Here is a 21,960-nt window from a genome sequence, read left to right as displayed (position 1 = left end):
TCTTGTTTTGAACACTTTATAAGACAACATTTCTAAAACATCAAACATTTTCCTTATTCTCCTATTTAAAACTTCTTTCACCCCATTCTCCCCTCCCCCTCCTGAGTTGCCCTTTATCCCTTGTCGGGCAACCACATCTCCCCTCTCCATTTGGATTTACGAATTCACTTGCAAGCGTCAACTGATTTTGCAGTGACCGTAACTCCTCCCCACCCAGCCCCCCCAGAAAAGATTTCAATTTTCATATGTAACAAAGGTCACTCTTTTAATTCCCTCCTTATTCCCTCTATTCCCTTTCATTCCCTTATTAATTCTTATCTATACTCTATATATTTCCTTCTAAATATGGATACATTCATGTATACACACATATACATACACATCTATATATATATACCCATATACACACATACATATAGTTCGTGGTCATTTTTACTCTCATTACATGTCTTCATCTCTCTGCTTGTTTTGTAGTTGTTCTGCAAATTTTCGTGCTTCCTCTGGATCCGAGAATAGTCTGTTTTGTTGCCCTGGAATTACTATTTTAAGTATCGCTGGGTACTTTAACATAAATTTATATCCTTTTTTCCATAAGATCGTTTTTGCTGTATTGAACTCCTTCCTCTTCTTCAGGAGTTCAAAAGTTATGTCTGGATAGAAAAAATTTTTTTGACCTTTGTATTCCAGTGGCTTTTTATCTTCTCTTACTTTCTTCATTGCTTTCTCCAATATATTTTCTCTTGTTGTATATCTTAAAAATTTTACTAAAATGGATCTTGGTTTTTGCTGCGGTTGTGGTTTCGGGGCTAATGTTCTATGTGCCCTCTCTATTTCCATTTCTTCCTGTAATTCTGGTCTTCCTAGGACCATGGGGATCCAGTCTTTTATAAATTCTCTCATATTCTTGCCTTCTTCATCTTCCTTAAGGCCCACTATCTTTATATTGTTTCTTCTATTATAGTTTTCTATTATATCTATCTTCTGAGCTAACAGCTCATGTGCCTCTTTAACATTTTTATTAGATTCTTCTAATTTCTCTTTTAATTCCTCTACTTCCATTTCTACAATTATTTCTCGTTCTTCCATATTTTCCACTCTTTTTCCTATCTCTGACATGACCATTTCCATTTTATTCATTTTTTCTTCTGCATTCTTAATTCTTCTTTTTGTCTCATTAAATTCCTGTAATTGCCATTCTTTCACTGATTCCATATATTCTTTAAAAAAAGATATATCCATTGTCTTGCCTTTCTCTTCTTCTTCCACTTCTTTCTCTTCTTCTTCTTCTTCTGGATTGACCATCTGTTGTTTCCTTGTTTTCTTTTTACCCTCTTCTTTCTTGTTGTCATTATTGTCTGTGTTCTGAACCTGCTGCTGTGCTGCAGGTGTCTCTCTCAGCTGTGGAGATCGACTCCGCAGCTGTTCCCCCCTCCCTTCAGTGTGTTTTTTTTCATGCGCGGTTGCGCACTTTTACTCGGCTCTGCGAGCCATTTTTATAGTCCCGTGCCCGGGACTTCCACTGACCTGAGGGAGCGGGCTTTTCTCTCCATGGCGGGCCTCCTCGGACAGGTAAGGCCTTCACCTTCTTCTTCTGACGTTCTTTCATCTTCTCTTCTTCCCGTTGTTTTCGACTTTTCTCTCTTTGCTGCCATTTTCTTCTCACCTTTATTTTTACTTTGTTTTAAATTTTAATCTTGTATCTTTGTGTTTTGTGCGTTTTTTTAAAACTTTTCCGGAGAGGGCTGGAATTCCCTGACCGGCCACTACTCCATCACGTGACTCCCCTTTGCTGATGGTTAAAAATGTAATTAACACCAAAGTTTACACCTGTGATGCAGCTGCCAAACAATGAATTTCATGACATGTCCATGAGAACAGATTCTGAAAAGATCTGAATCACCCTCTCCAAATCCAGTGCATCAACTGATTATTTGTGAATTTGAAAAAGACACTTTTCCTTTCAGGTCTTGTGGAGGGTGGAGTCGGTCCGTTAAATCACTCCCTTCAGGAACAGAACCGGTCAACCTGCACCGCACTCCTGCGGGGACTCTGTTCTTATTTCACTGGGAGGTCACCATTGAGGGGAGAGAAAGGGGGGAGGGGGTATGAATCTCATTGAAACATTTTGAACGCTGAAAAGGTGGGACAGAGTAGATGTCGAAAATTGTTTCTCCATGGTGGGACAGTGGTTTTCAAACCTGTTCTTTTCACTCACATCCCACCTTACCTCGCTGCCGAGCACCCTGTCTTTCCACTCACATCCCACCTTACCTTGCCGCCGGGCACCCCCTTTCTACACACATTCCACCTTACCTTGCCACCGGGCACCCCCTCTTTCCACACACATCCCACCTTACCTTGCTACCAGGTGCCCCCTCTTTGATGGCCTCTCGGTAACTGAAGGATGAAACACTGCTGCTGTCTCCGGTCTGGGTCCGGCTGGGTGAACCAATCTCTGACAACACCAGGTCCTCCAGGCCTGAAGGGGAAGGGGGCAGAAGAAGGTTGAGTGAGCCCTTGGACAAGTCCGCGGCCGAGAACATTCCAGAACAGTGCAGGCAACCTTGAGCGATCTAATGGATTTGGACCCTGTGTTCCTCCACACTGTTAAGAATTCTGCCATTAACCACATTCTCCACAGTGTCCCCTGTGCACCATAGAACATTCCAGTACAGTACAGGCCTTTCGGTCCACGATATTTTGCCGACCCACCTCTTACTCATAACCCTCTATTTTTACATTTTGACATACAGCATGATTACGGGCCATCCCAGCTCATGAGCCCATTCCGCCCAATTAACCTACAATCCCTGTTAAGTTTTGAACGGCGGGAGGAAACTGGAGCCCCTTTCTGGGGAAGACCCACGCAGACACGGGGGAGAAAGTGCAAACTCCTTGAGTTTCTCCTTGAGAAAGGCAAGACAGTGGATATATCTTTTTTTTAAAGAATATATGGGATCAGTGAAAGAATGGCAATTACAAGAATTTAATGAGATAAAAAGAAGAATTAAGAATGCAGAAGAAAAAATGAAAATAGAAATGGTCATGACAGCGTGGGATTCGAACCCAGGTCGCTGGCGCTGTAATGGTGTCACGCCAACCGCTACACTGACTGTGCCACCCTTTAAGGGACTCTCTTTTGCTCCTCTTTCTCTTGTTCTGTAAGGGGCATCAGGTGACACTAATGGCAACTTGTTGTTTGCCTTACGGCTGGCAGAAGACAACGTCATGTAATATTACACATATTGTACCATTACATGACAATAAAAGAATCTTTCCCTCCTTCCTGTCGAACATATCTCCTCTTCCTCCTCCTCTGTAGTTAAGAAGGCATACATTGAATTTAGGAGCTGAGAGGTCATGTGGCAGCTTTATCGGACCCTGGTCAGACCCTACTTGGAGTAATGTGCGCAGTTCTGGTCACCCCACTACCAGAAGGATGTGGAAGTTGTAGAGAGGGTGCAGAGGAGACTCACAAGGATGTTGCCTCGTTTAGGGATCACCCCTCATGAAAACAGGTGGTGTGAACTCGGCCTTTTCTCCTCAGAGTGGCAGGAGACGAGAGGTGACCTGAAAGAGGCATTGATCGTGTGCATCGTCGGAGGCTTTCTACCCAAGGGCTGAAATGGCTGCCACAAGAGGTCATGGGTTTAAGGTGCCGGGAAGTAGGTACAGGGTAAGTGGTTTTTTTTATGATGAGAGTGGTAGGTGCATGGAATGGGCTGGCGGCAACGGGAGTGGAAGGAGATACGATAGGGTCTTTTGGAGAGGTCCATGGAACTAAGAAAAATAGAGGGCTATGGGTGAGCCCAGTAATTTCTGCAGTGGGGATATATTCAGCACAATTTTGTGGGCTGAAGGGCCTGTATTGTACTGTTGTTTTCTGTTTATTTCCTTCAAGAAAAACAAAATCCTCTCTCCTCCTTGAACCTCTTCTCACGATCGATTCCTGGAATGAAGGGGTTAGCATAAGAGGAACATTTGACAGCTCTTGGACTGTACTCCTTGGAATTTAGAAGAATGAGAGGAGACCTCATAGAAGTATTTTGAATGTTGAAAAGACCGGTCAGAGTGGACGTGGCTAGGTTGTTTCCCATGGTAGGGGAGCATTGGACAAGAGGGCACAACCTCAGGATTGAAGGGTGTATTTAAAACAGAGACTTGGAGGGATGTCTTCAGCCAGAGAGTGGAGAACCTCTGGAATTTGCTGCCATGGGCGGCTGTGGAGGCTGGGCCATTGGGTGTATTTGAGGCCGATCGATAAGGATCAGAATCTTCAGGGCATCTAAGGCAGGGGAGTGAGACTGAGCGGGAGAATGGATCAGCTCATGATGGAATGGCAGGGCAGCCTCGATGTGCTGAATTTTCTGCATTTTAAGGCTTTCAACTCCAGTCTATCCTGACCCAACCCTTTTGTGAAAAGCCAGTAATGCTAGTGTGGCCAAGCCCCTTCCTCCTGAGAGGGGGCCTGCTGCCTCCTGCTTCCTTTGCAACACCAGGCCATTCAGCTCCTCTCAGGCCTGCCAGGTCGGGAACTGCAGCCTCCAGTATCAGATTAGCAGTAACTTACCCCCTTCAACCCCCAGGAAAACAGTGCTGGACGTCCACCCTATCCGTGCCTCTCAGAATCTTGTAGACCTCTACTAAGTCAAAGTACTGAGTCCAGGAGTTGGGATGTGATGGTAAAGTTGTACAAGATATTGTAAGGTCAAATTGGGAGAATTGTGTGCAGTTTTGGTCACTGAACTACAGGAAATATATCAATAAGATAGAAAGAGGGCAGAGAAGATTTACAAGGATGTTGCCCGGTCTTCAAGAACTGAGTTACAGGGAAAGGTTAAACAGGTTCGGACTTTATTCCCTGGACCGTCGAAGAATGAGGGGAGATTTAAAAGAGGCTTTCAAATTTATGAGGGAGATGGACAAAGTAAATGTAGGTTGGCTTTTTCCACTGAGGGTCAGTGAGATACATGGGTTAAAGGTGAAAAAGGAAAAATTTAGGGGGAAACCTCACAGAGTGGTGGGAGTGCGGAACGAGCTGAAGTGGTGAATGCAGCTCAATTTTAACATTTAAGAGGAGTATGGAGGGCTATGGGCTGGGTGCAGAGCAGCGGAACTAGGCAAGGAGGTGGTTGGCACAGACTAGAGGGGCCCTGTTTCTGTGCTGTAATTGTTCTATGGTTCTAAGTCACCTCCCATCCTTCTACACTCCAAAGAGAAAAGCCCACCAGCTCTGCTATCCTTGCCTCGTAAGACTTGTTTTCCAATCCAGGCAACATCCTGGTGAATCTCCTTTGCCCCCTCTCCACAGCTTCCACATCCTTCCTGTAATGAGGTGACCAGAACTAAACACAATATTTTTGTAATGCCTGCTGTGGTATGACTTCCACAGATAGCACGCAGAAGAAAGATATTTTTCCATGGTAGCTTGGAATGTGACAATAAACAATTTGTTTACACTCCTAGACTTGAGCAATGGGTCATTGGAGACCGTCCAGCAGAGGTAATCCCTGGGGGTTGTTCGGTCAAGAGAACACACCCCTGTTCCCGCGACGGCTGATCAGCGAGGGGCCCAGCGGCTGAAGGACCCGCACAGGGCTTCGGGCGACTTGCGATGGAGGAATCCACAGAGCAGGCAGCTGGAGGCCGGCTCGTGGGAACCAGGTGTCAGAGCTGGGATTTGAGCGGGGACGCCAAGGGCAAGAAGGGGCCTTGGGCGCGAAGTGTGTCTGAGGTTCGGATCTGGAGCTCGGGCAGCTGATGGATCAGACGGGAGGCAGTACGGCTGCGGGATTGCTGGAGGTGAATCCACGGACACTCAGTGGCTCTGAAGGGACTCTTGCTTCTCTTTCTCTCGTGCTGTAAAGGGCGTCGGGCAGTGCTCGCAGTAACTCTGGCTTAAGGCAGGGGAACATTGAAATATATCATCTAAATTACATTTTAAATGTATTATTATGTCACAATAAAAGAAACGTTGAAGAGGGACTGGAAAGATTTGATTCACATCTCTGTTCTAAGCCCTTCAATCCTGAAGTTGTGCCCTTTTGTCCCGAACTCCCCCACCCTGGGAGAAACAACCTTTCTATATCGAGTCTGTCCATGCCTTTCAACGTTCAAAATGGTTCAATGCAACCACCCCCCCATTCTCCTAAATTCTAACAGGTACAGGCCTAGAACTGTCAAACACACCCCTTTCAATCCCAGAGTGAAGCTCCTTTGAACCCTCTCCAATGTCAGCATATCCTTTCCACGAGGAGCACAAAATTGCTCACAATACCCCCACGTGAGGCCTCACCAGGGCTTCATAAACCCTCAACATCATATCCCTGCTCTTGGATTCGATTCCTCTTGAAATTAACGCGTTCGCCTTCTTCACCCCCAACTCCACCTGAAAGTTGACCTTCAGGCTATCCTGCATGAGGGCTCCCAGCTCCCTTTGCAAGCTGGGGGGGGGGGGATTTTCAATTTTAATCCCCTTTAGATTTAGTCTGCCCGTTTGCCTGCCTACCTGTCCTGGACTTGGTGAGGATCTCCTGCAGCCGCTCCTGCAGCTTGTCGGCCCTCTTGCGTTCGAGCTGGAGTTGGCGTTTCAGATCCTTCAGCTGCAAGGCATCAAAGGGGGGAGGAGGTGAGTGGGGAAGGGCTGATCGTGCTCCCCTACACAGCCCACCCCCCTCTGACTCCCTCCCTAGTCCCCACCGGGATTTCCGTTGCACGCCCAGAGAGTCTGCTCAGTCCTCTCCACTTCCGGTTCTGGCGGACCTTGCTCTGTGGGGGGGGGGATCTATGTGGATCCTCATCTTCGTTCTTTCCTTCCCGGCCCCAGCTGCACAGACATGGTGGGGGACACACAGACTCCTCTACACAGTTGCACTCTCGCCCTTAGCCCCAGACACTCTCCCCACCACCCACTGACAAGGGGCAATTACAGACCCTCTCCTCTTCACAGTCATGGACACTCAGGCATCCAACACGTGCTTGGCATTTCCCCCACCTACTACATGATCCCACTACCAGACACATATTCCCCTCTCGTCCCCCTCCTCCTTCCCCATGGCACCTACCCCTGTGACTGCAAGAGCTGCTCCACTTGTGCCCACACCTCCTCCCTCCCCACCTTTTGGGGCCCAAAATGGCTCTTCCGAAAGTGAAGCAACACCTGTGAATCTGTGGGGGTCGTTGACCGCATCTGGGGCTCCCGTCGCGGTCTCCTCTACATCGGGGAGACCGCTTTGTCGAGCCCCTTGGTTTTGTCCGCCACAATAACGCTGGTCTCCCAGTGGCCACCCGTTTCAATTCTCCACCCCCTCTATTCCCTTGCCGACCTGTCTGACCTTGGTCTTAAGCACGGCCAGACTTAGACTGCCCGCCAATTGGAGGAACAATACCTCATCTTCTGACTGGGCCCCCGCTAACTGGACGGCATTAATGTCGACTTCTCCTGTTTCCGTTAAACCCTCCCCCCAACCCCCCACCCCTACTTCTTCCCCAGCTCTGTCTCTCTCCCTTTTCCCTGTCTCCGTTTGCACCTCTCCCCTTAACATATCCAATTAACACCTGGTGTTGGTCTGGATTCCACCCCCAGTCGGCATTGTCTGTGTTCTGAGATTTCCTCCTCTTAATTCATTCTGGTTTATTCCTTGAGGAAGGGCTCAGGCCCGAAATGTCAGCAATATATCTTTGTGACCTATCGACGCTAAATGTTTGGCTGTGTTCTTCCAGTACCTCGATGTGCTTTTACACTCTTTTTCTCTCTTTCCCCCAGCCCCAGTCACTCTCCCTATCCATGGTCAAGGGGCAAAAACAGACCCTTCCCTGTGCGCAGGCCCCTCTCAATCTCCCCACCCCACACACAGCCAGGCGTGCAGAACCTCTCCTCCGTGCAGATGCGTGCAGGGCCACACCTCCCCCTCTCGCCACCCAAATCCCCCTCTCCCCTCCCCTTACCGCCGAACTCCCTTTCTTCTCCAGGATCCGCTGACTGTCCACTGTGTCCTTGATTTCCTGAAGGGGAAGGAAGCAGGGGAGATTGATCAGCCGCTGGGTTGGTGCTGGGGGGGCCGCACTTCCCAACCCAGCAGGCCTGAGAGGGGCTTGAGTGGCCCGCCATTGGTGGGAACACAGAAGAGGGGTGGTTTGCCACACTAGTATTAGAGGCCTTTCATGGATGGGGTGGATTGGGAAAGTCTGGGGTCTAAGACCATAAGATATAGGAGCAAAAAATAGGCCATTCAGCCCATCGAGCCTGCCCTGTCATTACATCGTGAGCTGATCCATTTTCCCACAGCCCCACTGCCTCCTCCCCATAACCTTTGATACCCTGACTATTCAGATACCTGTCAATCTCTGCCTTAAATATCCCTGGCCTGGCCTCCACAACTGCCCATGGCAGAGCAAATTCCAAAGGTTCACTGCTTTCTGGCTGAAAAAATTCCTCTGCATCCCTGTTTTAAATGGGCACCCTTCAATCCTGAAGTTGTGCCCTCTTGTCCTAGACTCTCCCACCGCGGGAAACAACTTTGCCACATCTACTCTGTCCAGGCCTTTTGATGTTTGAAATGCCTCTATGAGGTTCCACTCGCTATTCTTCTGAGCTCCAAGGCATACAGTCCAAGAACCTCACTAAGTTGGACACTTAGTGGGTTTGAGCGGCCGATGGATCGGACAGGAGTCTGTGCGGCTGCAGGGGCTGTGGGAGCGCTGGAGGTGAATCCATGGACACTCAGTGACCTTAAAAGGACTCTCTTTTGCTTCTTTTTCTCTCGTACTGTAAAGGATGCTGGGCAACAAGAATGCTGACTCTCTGTCTCTCATACTGTAAGGGGTGCTGGGCAACGTGAATGCTGACTCTCTGTCTGTTGTACTGTAAGGGGTGCTGGGCAACACTAATACTGACTCTTTGTCTGCCGTACGGCAGGCAGAAGGCAACTTCGCATAGCATTGTGGTAAATTGGATCAGCATGTTTGCTGATGACATCAAGGTTGGAGGCGTTATGGACAGCGATGAAGACTTTCAAAGCTTGCAGAGGGATCTGGATCAGCTGGGAAAATGGGCCAAGAAATGGCAGATAGAGTTAAATGCAGACAAGTGTGAGGTGATGCATTTTGGATGGACAAACCATGGTCGGACATGCATGGTAAATGGTCGGGCACTGAGGAGTGCGGAGGAGCAGAGAGATCTGGGCATAGAGAGACATTGTTACCTGAAGGTGGTGTCGTAGGTGGACAGGGTCATAAAGAAAACTTTTGGTATCTTAACCTTTATAAATCAAAGTATTGAGTCTAGGAGTTGGGATGTTATGTTGAAGTTGTACAAGATATTGGTAAGGCCAGATTTGGAGAATTGTGTGCAGTTCTGGTCACCAAACGACAGGAAGGGTATCAGTAAGATGGAAAGAGTTGAGGGAAGATTGACTAGGATGTTGCTGGGTCAGGAACTGAGTTACAGGGCAAGGTTAAACAGGTTAGGGTTTTATTGGAAGTTTACAAGATTATGCAAGGTATAGACAGTGGATTTGAGGAGGCTTCTCCCACTTAGATCGGGGAGATAAATATGAGAGGACATGGCTTTAGGGTGAAAGGGGAAAGGTTTAGGGGGAACATGAGGGGGAAGTTTTTCAGAGTGTGGAGCTGCCACCTGATGGGGTGAATGTGGACTCATTCTTCAGTTTTAAAAATATATTGGATAGATACCTGGATGGGAGAGATCTAGAGGGTTATGGAGTGGAAGCAGGTCAATGGGACTAGTGGTCTGGTGCTCAGACAGATGGGCTGAATGGCGTGTTGTCTGCTGTAGTGTTCTATATTTCTATGGTACATGCACTGTACCATTACATGACCATAAAGGAATCGTGAAACCGGAGAACAGAACAGCAAGTAGGGCAGGGTCCCGATACCTGTTGGAGTTTCGCAATCGACTCCTTGTGTCCGTCCCGCTCGCTCTCGGTGTGAGCCAGCTCCTCTCGGACGCTCTGGGTCTCCTGCTCCTTGGCCTGGGTTTGGGGGGATGGAGAAGAAGACAACGGATGAGGTTGGCAGAGCAAAGACCATTCCCTCCCTGGCTGGTGACAATTCCCCCCCCTGTCCCACGGAGCAAAGGCGCCCAGTAAACCAGAGCAGGACCCCGACGTCAGCCTCTGGGTTTTCTAGATAATGGATGTCAGGATATTGGGATGACAGAGGGGTCCCTCCCTTCTCTTGTCTTCAAGATTATGAGGGGCTTGGATAGGGTGGACAGTCAGCACCTTTTCTCTCAGGCTGAGAGCAGCAAACACCACGTCAATACAGGCTTATTGTCGATTGATTGTACGTACAACTCGACGAAACAGCGCTCTCTGGTCCTTGGGACAAAACACAGATACACAACCAGACAGATCAACAATACACACGCAGAACAAGTATTTCATCTATAAGTATTGTTTCATGAATGTGAGAGTCTTGGAGGGTTAATGTGAGCTGTTCCTTTAGTCGTTCAGTGTTCTTATTGCCTGTGGGGAGAAGCTGTTCCTCAGCCTGGTGGTGCTGGCTCTGATCCTCCTGGATCTCTTCCCTGACGAGAGCAGATGGAAGATGCTGTGTGTAGGGTGGAAGGGGTCCTCAATGATTTAGCGCGCCCTCTTCAGACAACAATCCCAGTAGATCATGTCGATGGGGTGGGGAGGGAAGGAGACTCCAGTGATCCCCTCTGCTACACTGTGGATTGACCTCTGATCCATTTCTCTAAAGTAAACATCCCCTACTGTGACGCAGCTAGCCAGGATGCTCTCGATAGAGCTCCTGAAGGTTGACATGATGGCGGCTGGTAGCCTTGCCCGCCCCTCAGTCTCCTCAGGAAGCGCTGTTACTCCTTCCTGACCAGCGAGGAGATGTTGAGTGTCCGCCATAGGTCGCTCGTTAAGTGACCTCCAAGGAAGTTGGTGCTCTCCCCTCTCTCCACCACAGATGTGTAGTGGGGGGTGGTCGTTCACGGTCCTCCTGAAGTTCACAATCATCTTCGTCTTGTCCATGTGAAGCTCTCTCCCCACTTCACCTCTTCTACGTTGTGGCTGACGAAGCCAACTACTAGAGGACGCCTGGACGAGGGGAGGAAAGTTTAAGGGAGACAGTTTAGGGGAGATGTCGGGGTAGGTTTTTTTTTAAGAAGAGAGTGGTGGAGGCTGAAACATATGGATGTGAGAAAAATAGAGGGTTACATGTGTGAGGGAGGGAAGGGATAGATTGTAGAGTAGGGTTGCATGGGTTAGCACAACATTGCGGGCTGAAGGGCCTGTCCTGGCTTGGAATGTTCCTTTTTTAAATTTAAAATGTTCTTTCCTTGCTTGAATTGACTCCCCTTGCCGTCCCTGCTGATGAGATACCTGCAGGATTTGAGAACTTTCTTTTCAGTTTGGACAAGCAGCACGGTTGGCGTACTGGTGACCACAACAGCGCCAGCGATTGGCGCTCAAATCCCTGCACGTCCTCTCCCCGTGTTCGCCCGGGGGCTCCGGTTTCCTCCCACTGCTCGAAATGTGCCAGGGGCTATAGGTGTAAATTGGACGGCATGGGTTTGTGGGCCGAAAGGGTCTGTCACCGTGCTGTGTATCCAAATTTCGATGGGGGAGGGGAAGTCGCAGAAGTCAATGTTCATGCCAGCTGGTTGGAGGGGGCACAGACACAAGATGAGGTGCCCTTCCTCTAATTTGCGGATAGTCTCAGTCTGGCAGTGCATGGGACCACAGACAGTCATGTCAGCAAGGCAATGGGACAGGAAACTGAAGAGATCCACGCCACTGTGATGGACAGAGCCATAGTGCTCAACACAGCGATCTCCCAGTTTGGGCCCAGCCTCTCCGATGTAGAGGAGACCACAGCAGGAGTACTGGATCCCTGAAATGAGATTTCACTTGGAAGGGCGGTTTGGGGCCCCGAATGGTGGTGAGAGTGGAGGTGGTGAGAGTGGAGGTAGTGAGAGTAGAACTTCTCCTGCAGCCCCTGGAGCAGCCTCGTACCTGCAGCTGGAGAGCCTGCTCTTCCCGCAGCTGGTTAACGTCAGCCTCATGCTGCTTCTGCTTCTGCTCCATCAGCTCCTGCGCAGGCAAAGGGGTGCCAAGAGAGACCAGCGTTTACACACAGCTCCCAAAATGCAGGCACTAAATTCGCATCACCGCGGTTGTGGGGGGGGGGAGCCTGCAAGAACCCTGCTCAAGCTGCGTTTTGGGTTGTTACACAGTGGACAGGTTTAAGGCCCATTCAGGTCCCAAGTCAGGGAGAGGTGTAGTGGACCGCAGGGGGTTACAGAGACAGGGAGGGGTGTAGGGCAGCGGAGGGGGTTACAGAGATGGGGAGGGGTGTAGGAAGCAGAGAGGGTTACAGAGATGGGGAGGGGTGCAGAGGAGCAGAGGGGGTTACAAGACGGGGAGGGGTATAGGGGGTTACAGAGCTGGGGAGGGGTATAGGGTGTTAAAGAAACAGGGAGGGGACGCAGAGGGAGGGGGAGAGGACGCAGAGGGAGGTAGATGCAAAGGGGGGAGACGTGGAGGGGGAGACGCGGAGTGGGGGAGACGCGGAGGGGCGAGATGCGGAGGAAGGGAGGAGACGCGAGTGGGGAGACGTGGAGGGAGGAGGGAGACGCGGAGGGAGGGAGGGAGGAGACGCGGAGGGAGGAAGGAGACGCAAAGGGAGGGAGGAGACGCGGAGGGAGAGAGGGAGGAGGCGGAGGGAAGGAGGAGACGCGGAGGGAGGGAGGGAGAGCAGTATGAGATATGGTGATGGTCTAGCAGACAGGCTGGGCACTGTGCTTGCCCTCGTGTTATGCACCCCCATTCTGCCTCTACGGAGCCACCCTCTCCCCAGCCTCACCTCGGCTTCCTTGAGGCTTCTCTGGAACCAGCCCTTTGCCCCCTTAGCCGCCTGCACCTGCTGCCGCAACTCCTCCACCGTCCGCTGCAGGCTCTCTATGTCCCGGCTGCGGGTCTGTCCGGGATTGAGGCAAGTGGTCAGGGTCCTGGGGACCACGCTAGCAGGGTATTCCCCTCCCTTTCCTCCCTCAGCACCTCCTCTGCCCCTTCCCTCAACTCCGACCCCTCACTTCGCCCTCCCTACCGCCCCATCACCACCCCTTCCTTCCTTGCGTACCCACAATGCCCCCTCCCTTAACTCCATCCCCTCCCTCCCCAGCACCCTCAGCTCTGACCCCTCAACCCTCCATTTCACCCTCCTTCCCACCCTCCCCTCCCCTATCCCTCTCCTTCCGCAGCTGCCCCCAGCCCCTTCTCACCTCCATTCTCCCCCACCACCACCTTTTCCTCCCCCAGCCCCTCCTCAACCTTATTCTACCCCACCCCTCACCTCCTCTCCCAGCCCCTCCTCGACCTGGTTCTCCCCCACCACCACCTTCTCCTCCCTAAGCCCCTCCTCGCTCCCATTCTCCTCCACCAGCTCCTCCTTTTTTAAAAATTTTATTTTTCACACTATAAACCATATTGACCAAGATACATAGAGACATTTTTCTTCTTAAATATAGAGTGTTGTTTTCTCCCCTTTTTTCCTCCCTCCCTTCCCTCCCTCCCTCACCCCCTTCCCCATTTATTTGAAGTTCAATCTATAAGATACATTAAACCCATTAAATAATGTTGTCACTTAATAAAAATAAACAAGAAATTTTACTGACTCAGTTCTTTTCGTTATCTTCTCCTTCTGTCATTTTAGGTGGTGGAAGTCCATGGTAGGATTTCTCTATTATGTTTCATGTATGGCTCCCATATTTGTTCGAATATTGTAATATTATTCCTTAAATTATATGTTATTTTTTCTAATGGAATATATTTATTCATTTCTATGTACCATTGTTGTATTCTCAAGTTATCTTCTAATTTCCAGGTTGACATAATACATTTTTTTGCTACAGCTAGGGCTATCATAACAAATCTTTTTTGTGCTCCATCCAAATCAAGTCCAAATTCTTTGTTTCTTATATTATTTAGGAGGAAGATCTCTGGGTTTTTTGGTATATTGCTTTTTGTGATTTTATTTAATATCTGGTTTAGATCTTCCCAAAATTTTTTCACTTTCTCACATGTCCAAATTGCATGAATTGTTGTTCCCGTTTCCTTTTTACAGCGAAAACATCTGTCTGATACTGTTGGGTCCCATTTATTTAACTTTTGAGGTGTAATGTATAGCCTGTGTATCCAGTTATATTGTATCATACGTAAGCTCGTGTTTATTGTATTTCTCATAGTTCCAGAGCATAGCTTCTCCCATGTTTCATTCTTTATCTTTATGTTTAGATCTTGTTCCCATTTTTGTTTAGTTTTACCATTTGTTTCCTCGTTCTCCTTTTCTTGCAGTTTGATGTACATGTTTGTTCCAAATTTTTTGATTATCATTGTGTCCGTAATCACATATTCAAAATTGCTTCCTTCTGGTAACCTCAGACTGTTTCCCAATTTGTCCTTCAAGTAGGTTTTCAGTTGGTAGTATGCAAACATTGTATCGTGAGTTATATTATATTTATCCTTCATTTGTCCAAAGGATAATAATTTATTTCCCGAAAAACAATTTTCTATTCTTTTGATCCCTTTTCTCTCCCATTCTCTAAAGGAAAGGTTATCTATTGTAAAAGGGATTAGCTGATTTTGCGTCAATATTAGTTTTGGTAGTTGGTAATTTGTTTTATTCCTTTCTACATGAATCTTCTTCCAAATGTTGAGCAGATGGTGCAATACCGGTGAATTCCTACGTTGTACCAATTTTTCATCCCATTTATATAGTATATGTTCAGGTATCTTCTCCCCTATTTTATCTAGTTCTAATCTGGTCCAATCTGGTTTTTCCCTTGTTTGATAAAAATCTGATAGGTATCTTAATTGTGCGGCTCTATATTAATTTTTAAAGTTTGGTAGTTGTAAGCCTCCTTGTTTATACCATTCTGTTAATTTATCTAATGCTATCCTCGGATTCCCCCCTTTCCATAAAAATTTCCTTATTATTTTCTTTAATTCCTTGAAGAATTTCTCTGTTAGGCGTATTGGTAATGACTGAAATAGGTATTGTATCCTTGGGAAAATGTTCATTTTAATACAGTTTATCCTTCCTATCAGTGTTAGTGGTAAGTCTTTCCAATGCTCTAAGTCATCTTGTAATTTTTCATTAATGGATGGTAATTGAGTTTATATAGATGGCCGAGGTTTATATTTATTTGTATACCTAGGTATCGCATTGCTTGTGTTTGCCATCTAAATGGCGATTCTTTCTTAAACTTTGAGAAATCCTCATTATTCATTTGCATTGCTTCACTTTTATTTGCGTTGATCTTGTACCCTGACACTTCTCCATATTCCTTCAATTTCCTATGTAATTCTTTTACTGATATTTCTGATTCTGTTAAGTATATTATAATGTCATCTGCAAATAGACTGATTTTATATTCCTTCTCTTTTATTTTTATCCCTTTTATTTTATTTCTGTTCTTATCAGTTCTGCTAGTGGTTCTATAGCTAACGCGACAAGTGAGGGAGATAGTGGACATCCCTGCCTTGTTGATCTCCTTAAGTTAAATTGTTTTGATATATATCCATTTACTGTCACTTTCGCCAATGGCCCCTTATATAATGCTTTAATCCAATTACTATATTTCTCTGGTAAGCTGAATTTTTGTAGTACTTTGGATAAATAATTCCATTCTACTCTGTCAAAGGCCTTCTCTGCGTCTAAAGCAACCGCTACTCCAACCGCTGTTGGAGTTTTATTTCCTTCGACTGCATGAACTAAGTTAATAAATTTACAGATATTGTCTGTTGTTCGTCTTTTTTTAATAACTCCAGTTTGGTCTAGATTTACTATTTTTGGTACAAAGTCGGCTAATCTGTTTGCTAATAGTTTAGCTATTATCTTATAATCTGTGTTAAGTAAAGATATTGGTCTATATGATGCTGGTGCAAGAGGGTCTTTCCCTGTCTTTGGTATTACTGTAATTATTGCTGTTTTGCATGAATCTGGTATGCTTTGTGTTTTATCAATCTGGTTGATTACTTCCAGAAGGTGAGGAATTAATAAGTCTTTAAATGTTTTATAGAATTCTATTGGGAATCCATCCTCTCCTGGTGTTTTATTGTTCGGTAGTTTTTTTATTATCTCCAGTAATTCTTCTATTTCAAATGGTTTTATTAATTTATTTTGCTCCTCTGTTTGTAATTTCGGTAGTTCAATTTTAGTTAGAAATTCATCTATTTTGTCTTCTTTCCCTTCGTTTTCAGTTTGGTATAGTTGCTCGTAGAATTCCCTGAAGTTTTCATTGATCTCTGTTGGATTATATGTAATTTGGTTGTCCTTTTTCCTTAATGCCATTACCTTCTTTTAGTTTGTTCTGTCTTAAGCTGCCACGCTAGAATTCTGTGCGTTTTTTCTCCTAGTTCATAATATTTCTGTTTTGTCTTCATTATGTTCTTCTCCACCTTATATGTTTGTAGTGTTTCATATTTTATTTTTTTATCTGCCAATTCTCTTCTTTTAGTTGTATCTTCCTTTATTGCTAATTCTTTTTCTATATTTGTTATTTCCCTTTCCAACTGTTCTGTTTCCCGATTGTAGTCCTTCTTCATCTTAGTTACATAACTTATTATTTGCCCTCTGATGAACGCTTTCATTGCGTCCCATAGTATAAACTTATCTTTCACTGATTCCGTATTTATTTCAAAGTACATTTTAATTTGTCGTTCAATGAATTCTCAAAAATCCTGTCTTTTAAGTAGCATGGAGTTTAATCTCCATCTATACATTCTTGGTGGGATGTCCTCTAGCTCTATTGCCAATAACAGGGGTGAGTGATCCGATAATAGTCTAGCTTTATATTCCATTTTCCTAACTCTCCCTTGAATGTAGGCTGATAACAGGAATAGGTCTATTCTTGAGTATGTTTTATGTCTACCCGAATAATATGAATATTCCTTTTCCTTTGGGTGTTGTTTCCTCCATATATCCAAAAGTTGCATTTCTTGCATCAATTTAATTATAAATTTGGTTACTTTGTTCTTTCTGTTAATTTTTCCCCCAGTTTTATCCATGTTTGAATCCAAATTACGGTTGAAATCCCCTCCTATTAGTATGTTCGCTTGCGTGTCTGCTATCTTCAAAAAAATATCTTGCATAAATTTTTGATCTTCTTCGTTAGGTGAATATACATTGAGTAAATTCCAAAACTCCGAATATATCTGACATTTTATCACTACATATCTCCCTGCTGGATCTATTATTTCCTCTTCTATTTTAATTGGTACATTTTTACTGATTAATATAGCTACTCCTCTAGCTTTTGAATTATACGACGCTGCTGTTACATGTCCTATCCAATCTCTCTTTAATTTCTTGTGCTCCATTTCAGTTAAATGTGTTTCTTGCACGAATGTTATATCAATCTTTTCTTTTTTCAGTAAATTTAGTAGTTTCTTCCTTTTGATTTGGTTATGTATTCCGTTAATATTTAAAGTCATATAGTTCAACATTGCCATTTCATACTTTGTTTATCTTTCCTTTCTGTTTCCTCATCATTACCTTTCCTTCTTATCCATTTCTGCTTTCTTGTTTTGAACACTTTATAAGACAACATTTCTAAAACATCAAATTATTCTCCTATCTAAAATTTCTTTAACCCCACTATCCCCTCCCCTTCCTGAGTTGCCCTTTATCCCTTGTTGGGCAACCACATCTCCCCTCTCCATTTGGATTTGCGAATTCACTCGCAAGTGTCAACCGATTTCGCAGTGACCGTAACTCCTCCCCACCCAGCCCCCCCAGAAAAGATTTTAATTTTCATCTATAACAAAGGTCACTCTCTTAATTCCCTCCTTACTTCCTTTCTTTCCCTTCTTAGATACATACACACATACATATAGTTTGTTGTCATTTTTGTTCTTGTTACATCTCTTCATCTCTCTGTCTGTTTTGTAGTTGTTCTGCAAATTTTCGTGCTTCTTCCGGATCCGAGAATAGTCTGTTTTGCAGCCCTGGAATAACTATTTTAAGTACTGCTGGGTATTTTAACATAAATTTATAACCTTTTTTCGATAGGGTCGTTTTTGCTGCATTAAACTCCTTCCTCTTCTTCAGGAGTTCAAAACTTATATCTGGATAGAAAAAATTTTTTTGACCCTTGTATTCCAGTGTTTTTTTGTCTTCTCTTATTTTCTTCATTGCCTTCTCCAATATATTTTCTCTTGTATATCTTAGGAATTTTACTAGAATGGATCTTGGTTTTTGTTGTGGTTGTGGTTTAGGGGTTAATGTTCTGTGTGACCTTTCTATTTCCATTTCTTTCTGTAATTCTGGTCTTCCTAGGACCCTGGGGATCCATTCTTTTATAAATTCTTTCATATTTTTGCCTTCTTCATCTTCCTTAAGGCCCACTATCTTTATATTGTTTCTTCTATTATAATTTTCCATTATATCTATCTTCTGAGCTAACAGCTCTTGTGTCTCTAACTTTTTTATCAGATTCTTCTAATTTCTTTTTTAAGTCCTCTACTTCCATTTCTACGGCTGTTTCTCGTTCTTCCACCTTGTCCACTCTTTTTCCTATATCTGTCATGATCATCTCTAATCTATTCGCTTTTTCTTCTGTACTTTTTACTCTTCTTTTTATTTCACTAAATTCTTGTGATTGCCATTCTTTTACTGATTCCATATATTTTTAAAAAAATATCCATGTACTTGCCCTTCCCTTCATCTTCCATTTCTCTGTGTTCTTCCTCCTCTTCTTCTGAGTCCACTCCAGGATCTGTGTCCTTTACCTCTGTCTCTTCTGGTTTTCTTGTTGGGTTGTTTGTTTTATTTTGTTGGGTATTTTTGGTCTTCTTATTTTTACTAGAAGTGTCTTGATGCTGGTCTTCTTCCTCTGGGTTGGTCATATTGTTTCTTTGATTTCTTATTTTTACTCTCTTCTTTCTTGCTCTCGTTATTTTCTGTGTTTTCCTCTTGCTGTTGTGTTGTAGTTGTCTGTTTCAGCTGTGGAGATCGACTCCTCAGCTGACCCCCCCTCCCGTCAGTGTTATTTTTGTCTTGCGCATCGCGCATGCGCGGTTGCGCACTTTTGTTTGGCTCCGTGAGCCATTTTTGTAGTCCCGAGTTTGGGGCTTCGACTGACCTTAGGGAGCGGGCTTCTCTCTCCACGGCGGGCCTCCTCATACAGGTAAGGCCTTCACCTTCTTCTTCCGACGTCTTTCCTTCTTCTTTTCTTCCCGTTGTTTTTGGTTTTTCTTTCTTCGCTGCCATTTTCTCCAAACTTTTACTTTCACTTTGTTTTGGTTTTTATGTTTATGCCTTTGGTTTCTCTCTATCTTTTTTAAATTTTTCTGGAGAGGGCTGGAGTTCCCCGACCTGCCACTACTCCATCACGTGACTCCCGCCAGCTCCTCCTTGAGCTGGTTCTACCCCACCCCCTCACCTTCTCCAACCCCAGCCCCTCCTTGACCCCATTCTCCCCCACCTTCTCCCCCAGCTCCTCCTTAACCCGGTTCTACCCCACCCCCCTCCCCTTCTCCTTCTCCTCCCCCAGCTCCTCGTTAACTCAATTCTACCACACACCCCTCCCCTTCTCCTCCTCCAGCCCCTCCTCACCCGTTCTCCCCCACCCCCCTCCTCGCCCGTTCTCCCCCATCCCCTCACCTTCTCCTCCCGCAGCTGCCCCCTCAGCTCCTCCTCGCTCCGATTCTTGTCTTCGTGCAGCCCTCGCAGCTCTCGTTCATACCGAGCGCGGACGCCCAGCACCTCCTTCTCCTGCTGCAGCCGCAGCTCACCCACCGCTTCCTGGTGTCGGCTCTTCTCCCGCTGCACCTCAATGGCCAGCTCATCCAGCATGGCCTTCCGCTTGTCGGCCGACTGTGGGGTGTGGGGGATGGTGGGGATGGGTGGGTGGATGGGCGAGAGAGACACATGGGGTCAGCATGGAGGGCCCCACCGGGAGGGCTGGGGTGTGCGGAAGGAGCAAGGCAAACATGGCAAGAGGGGACGTGGAAAGATGGGCCTGTGGGGAAGCAATGGGGGCAGGAGGGTGCCCGTGAGGACCGCAAGGGGGGAAGAGACGGGGAAAACGGGAGAGCAAAGCATAGGGAAAGCATGCAAGGGTAGAGAGAGCAGGCAAACAAAAATGTCCAAGGAGAAGGGGAGGGGGGAGAGAGGGGAGTGGCTGGTGTGGGGGGGGGAGAAAGAGGGGAGAAGGTGGGTGAGGTAGGTAAGGGGAGAGGGTAGGTGGGTGAGGAAGGGAAATGAGGTGAAGGGGACGGGGAGAGTGAGAGGAGAGAGGGAAGAGCATGCAGGTGTGTGAGAGTGAAGGTAAATGAGGGAGGAAGGAGAGAATGCAGGACAATGGGGAGAGAGAGAGTAGGTGAATAAGGGAGGGAGAGTGAGAGAGCGGGAGAAGGAGGAGAGAGTGCACACAAGGAAATGAGGGAGTAAGGGAGCACGGGAGAACAGAGGCAGAGAAAATGCGGGTGAGTAAGGGAGGAAGAGAGAATGTAGGAGGGAGAGAGAATGCGGGTGAGTGAGGGAGGGAGAATGCAGGAGGGAGAGAGAGAAAGCGCAAATGAGGGAGTCTGAGCCCGCAGGGACCAGCTCCAGAGGCTCCGTGCCCCGACCGCGGGCCAGAGAAGGGTTCAGCCAACCAGACGTACCTTTCGTGCTTCCTCCAACTCCTGCTGAACCTGTCCCTTCTCCTGCTCCAGCTGCTGAACCTGCTCCAGGAGGAGGCCATTAGCCTGAGTCGCGCCCTGTTGGAGGAGGGGAGGGGTCTGCGGTCAGTACATCTGGTCCCGAGCCCAATTAACCCTACAGCCCCCGGTATGTTTTGAAGGGCGGGAGGGAATGGGAGACCCTGGGGAAGGAGGAAGCTCACATAGGCACGGGGGAAGAATGTACGAACTCCTTACAGGCAGCACAGGATTCGAACCCAGGTTGGTGTTGCTGAAAGCAAGAAGTAGGTATACGAAACTGGATCAACTCAGCTGGTCAAACAGTACACAGGTGTACCTGCTTTAGGAAACTAGTGCGTTCCTTTCATCAGCCGACATGGCGTAAAAGCGAATAGCGGAAAAATTTTGAGAGTTTCGTCAAATAACACTAACATTTCACAAGATCAAGGCCCATTAAGTCTGCTCCGCCTCTCCACCCTGAGCTGAACCGTTCTTGCCTCAAGTTCCAAGTTCCGGCCTTTTCCCCTTGACTCATTAGATACTGATCAATCTCCCCCCTTCAACTCCGCCAACGATCGGGCCTCCACTGCCGTCCACGGCGATGAAGTCCACAAATCCACAATCCTCCAGCTGAAGGAATTTCTCCTCGTCTCTGTTTTAAACGGGTTCCTTCTCATTCTAAGACTGTGGTCCTGGATTCACCCACTAAGGAATCTCTCTCACCTACTCACATCGATTCTTTCAGCGTTCAAAATGTTTCAATGACAACCCCTCTCATTCTTCTATACTCCAATGAGTAGAGTCCAAGAGCCCCTGCGTTCCAGAAATCATCCTGGTAAATCTTCTCTGGACTCTCTCCAACATCGGTCTACGCTATTAAAAGCGGGAATGATATATCCACAGCCTACAGAGTACAGTGTAGTTGGGCTGAGTCTTCGGAGGTTGGGGTGGTGGGAGGGACAGGAGAGTGGGATGCAGGAGAGAGAGAGAGAGGAAGAGGGTCACCTCTTGACACCTCAACGGGGAAGAATCTGCTCGGAGTGCGTGCGTGGCCTCTATAACGGCTCGCTGCTTTTGCTGTATTTTGCCCGTAAGAGCGAAAACCCTTTTATAAAAATGAACACAGGTTTCTTTGTTATAAAGCAAATTAGTGTAATGCAAGTATTCGTAAAACTGGGTACCTCTGCACTGTATAGAGCAAAGATAAAGATACATAACCAACATTTCAGGATTGATTTCCGATTTATTGACAGAGTACATGAACCCTCTCCAACGTCAGTGCGTCTTCTCAAATACG

The 21,960-nt window shown here is 46.5% G+C and overlaps 1 protein-coding gene across 3 annotated transcripts in view; it reads right to left on the bottom strand.

The window, feature by feature from the left end:
- Positions 1-21,960, bottom strand: part of gripap1 (GRIP1 associated protein 1) — an 88,307-nt gene that overhangs the window by 11,931 nt on the left and 54,416 nt on the right. For 2 of the 3 annotated variants that reach the window (XM_069929109.1, XM_069929110.1), the window contains 8 exons: positions 20,646-20,741; positions 19,642-19,854; positions 12,841-12,954; positions 11,991-12,068; positions 9,897-9,992; positions 7,948-8,004; positions 6,509-6,602; positions 2,358-2,479 (listed from right to left, as the gene is read on the bottom strand). In XM_069929109.1, the coding sequence (XP_069785210.1) occupies positions 2,358-2,479; positions 6,509-6,602; positions 7,948-8,004; positions 9,897-9,992; positions 11,991-12,068; positions 12,841-12,954; positions 19,642-19,854; positions 20,646-20,741 (870 nt within the window). Of the gene's footprint in view, positions 1-2,357; positions 2,480-6,508; positions 6,603-7,947; positions 8,005-9,895; positions 11,073-11,990; positions 12,069-12,840; positions 12,955-19,641; positions 19,855-20,645; positions 20,742-21,960 lie in introns of those variants that run through there. The other variant, XM_069929111.1, reaches the window with a different exon arrangement.

The sequence above is a fragment of the Narcine bancroftii genome, chromosome 3, assembly GCF_036971445.1.
Source record: "Narcine bancroftii isolate sNarBan1 chromosome 3, sNarBan1.hap1, whole genome shotgun sequence".
NCBI lineage: Eukaryota > Metazoa > Chordata > Chondrichthyes > Torpediniformes > Narcinidae > Narcine > Narcine bancroftii.
The sequence above is the reverse complement of the archived record's forward strand: the minus strand, read 5'-3'. Positions and strand labels throughout refer to the sequence as shown.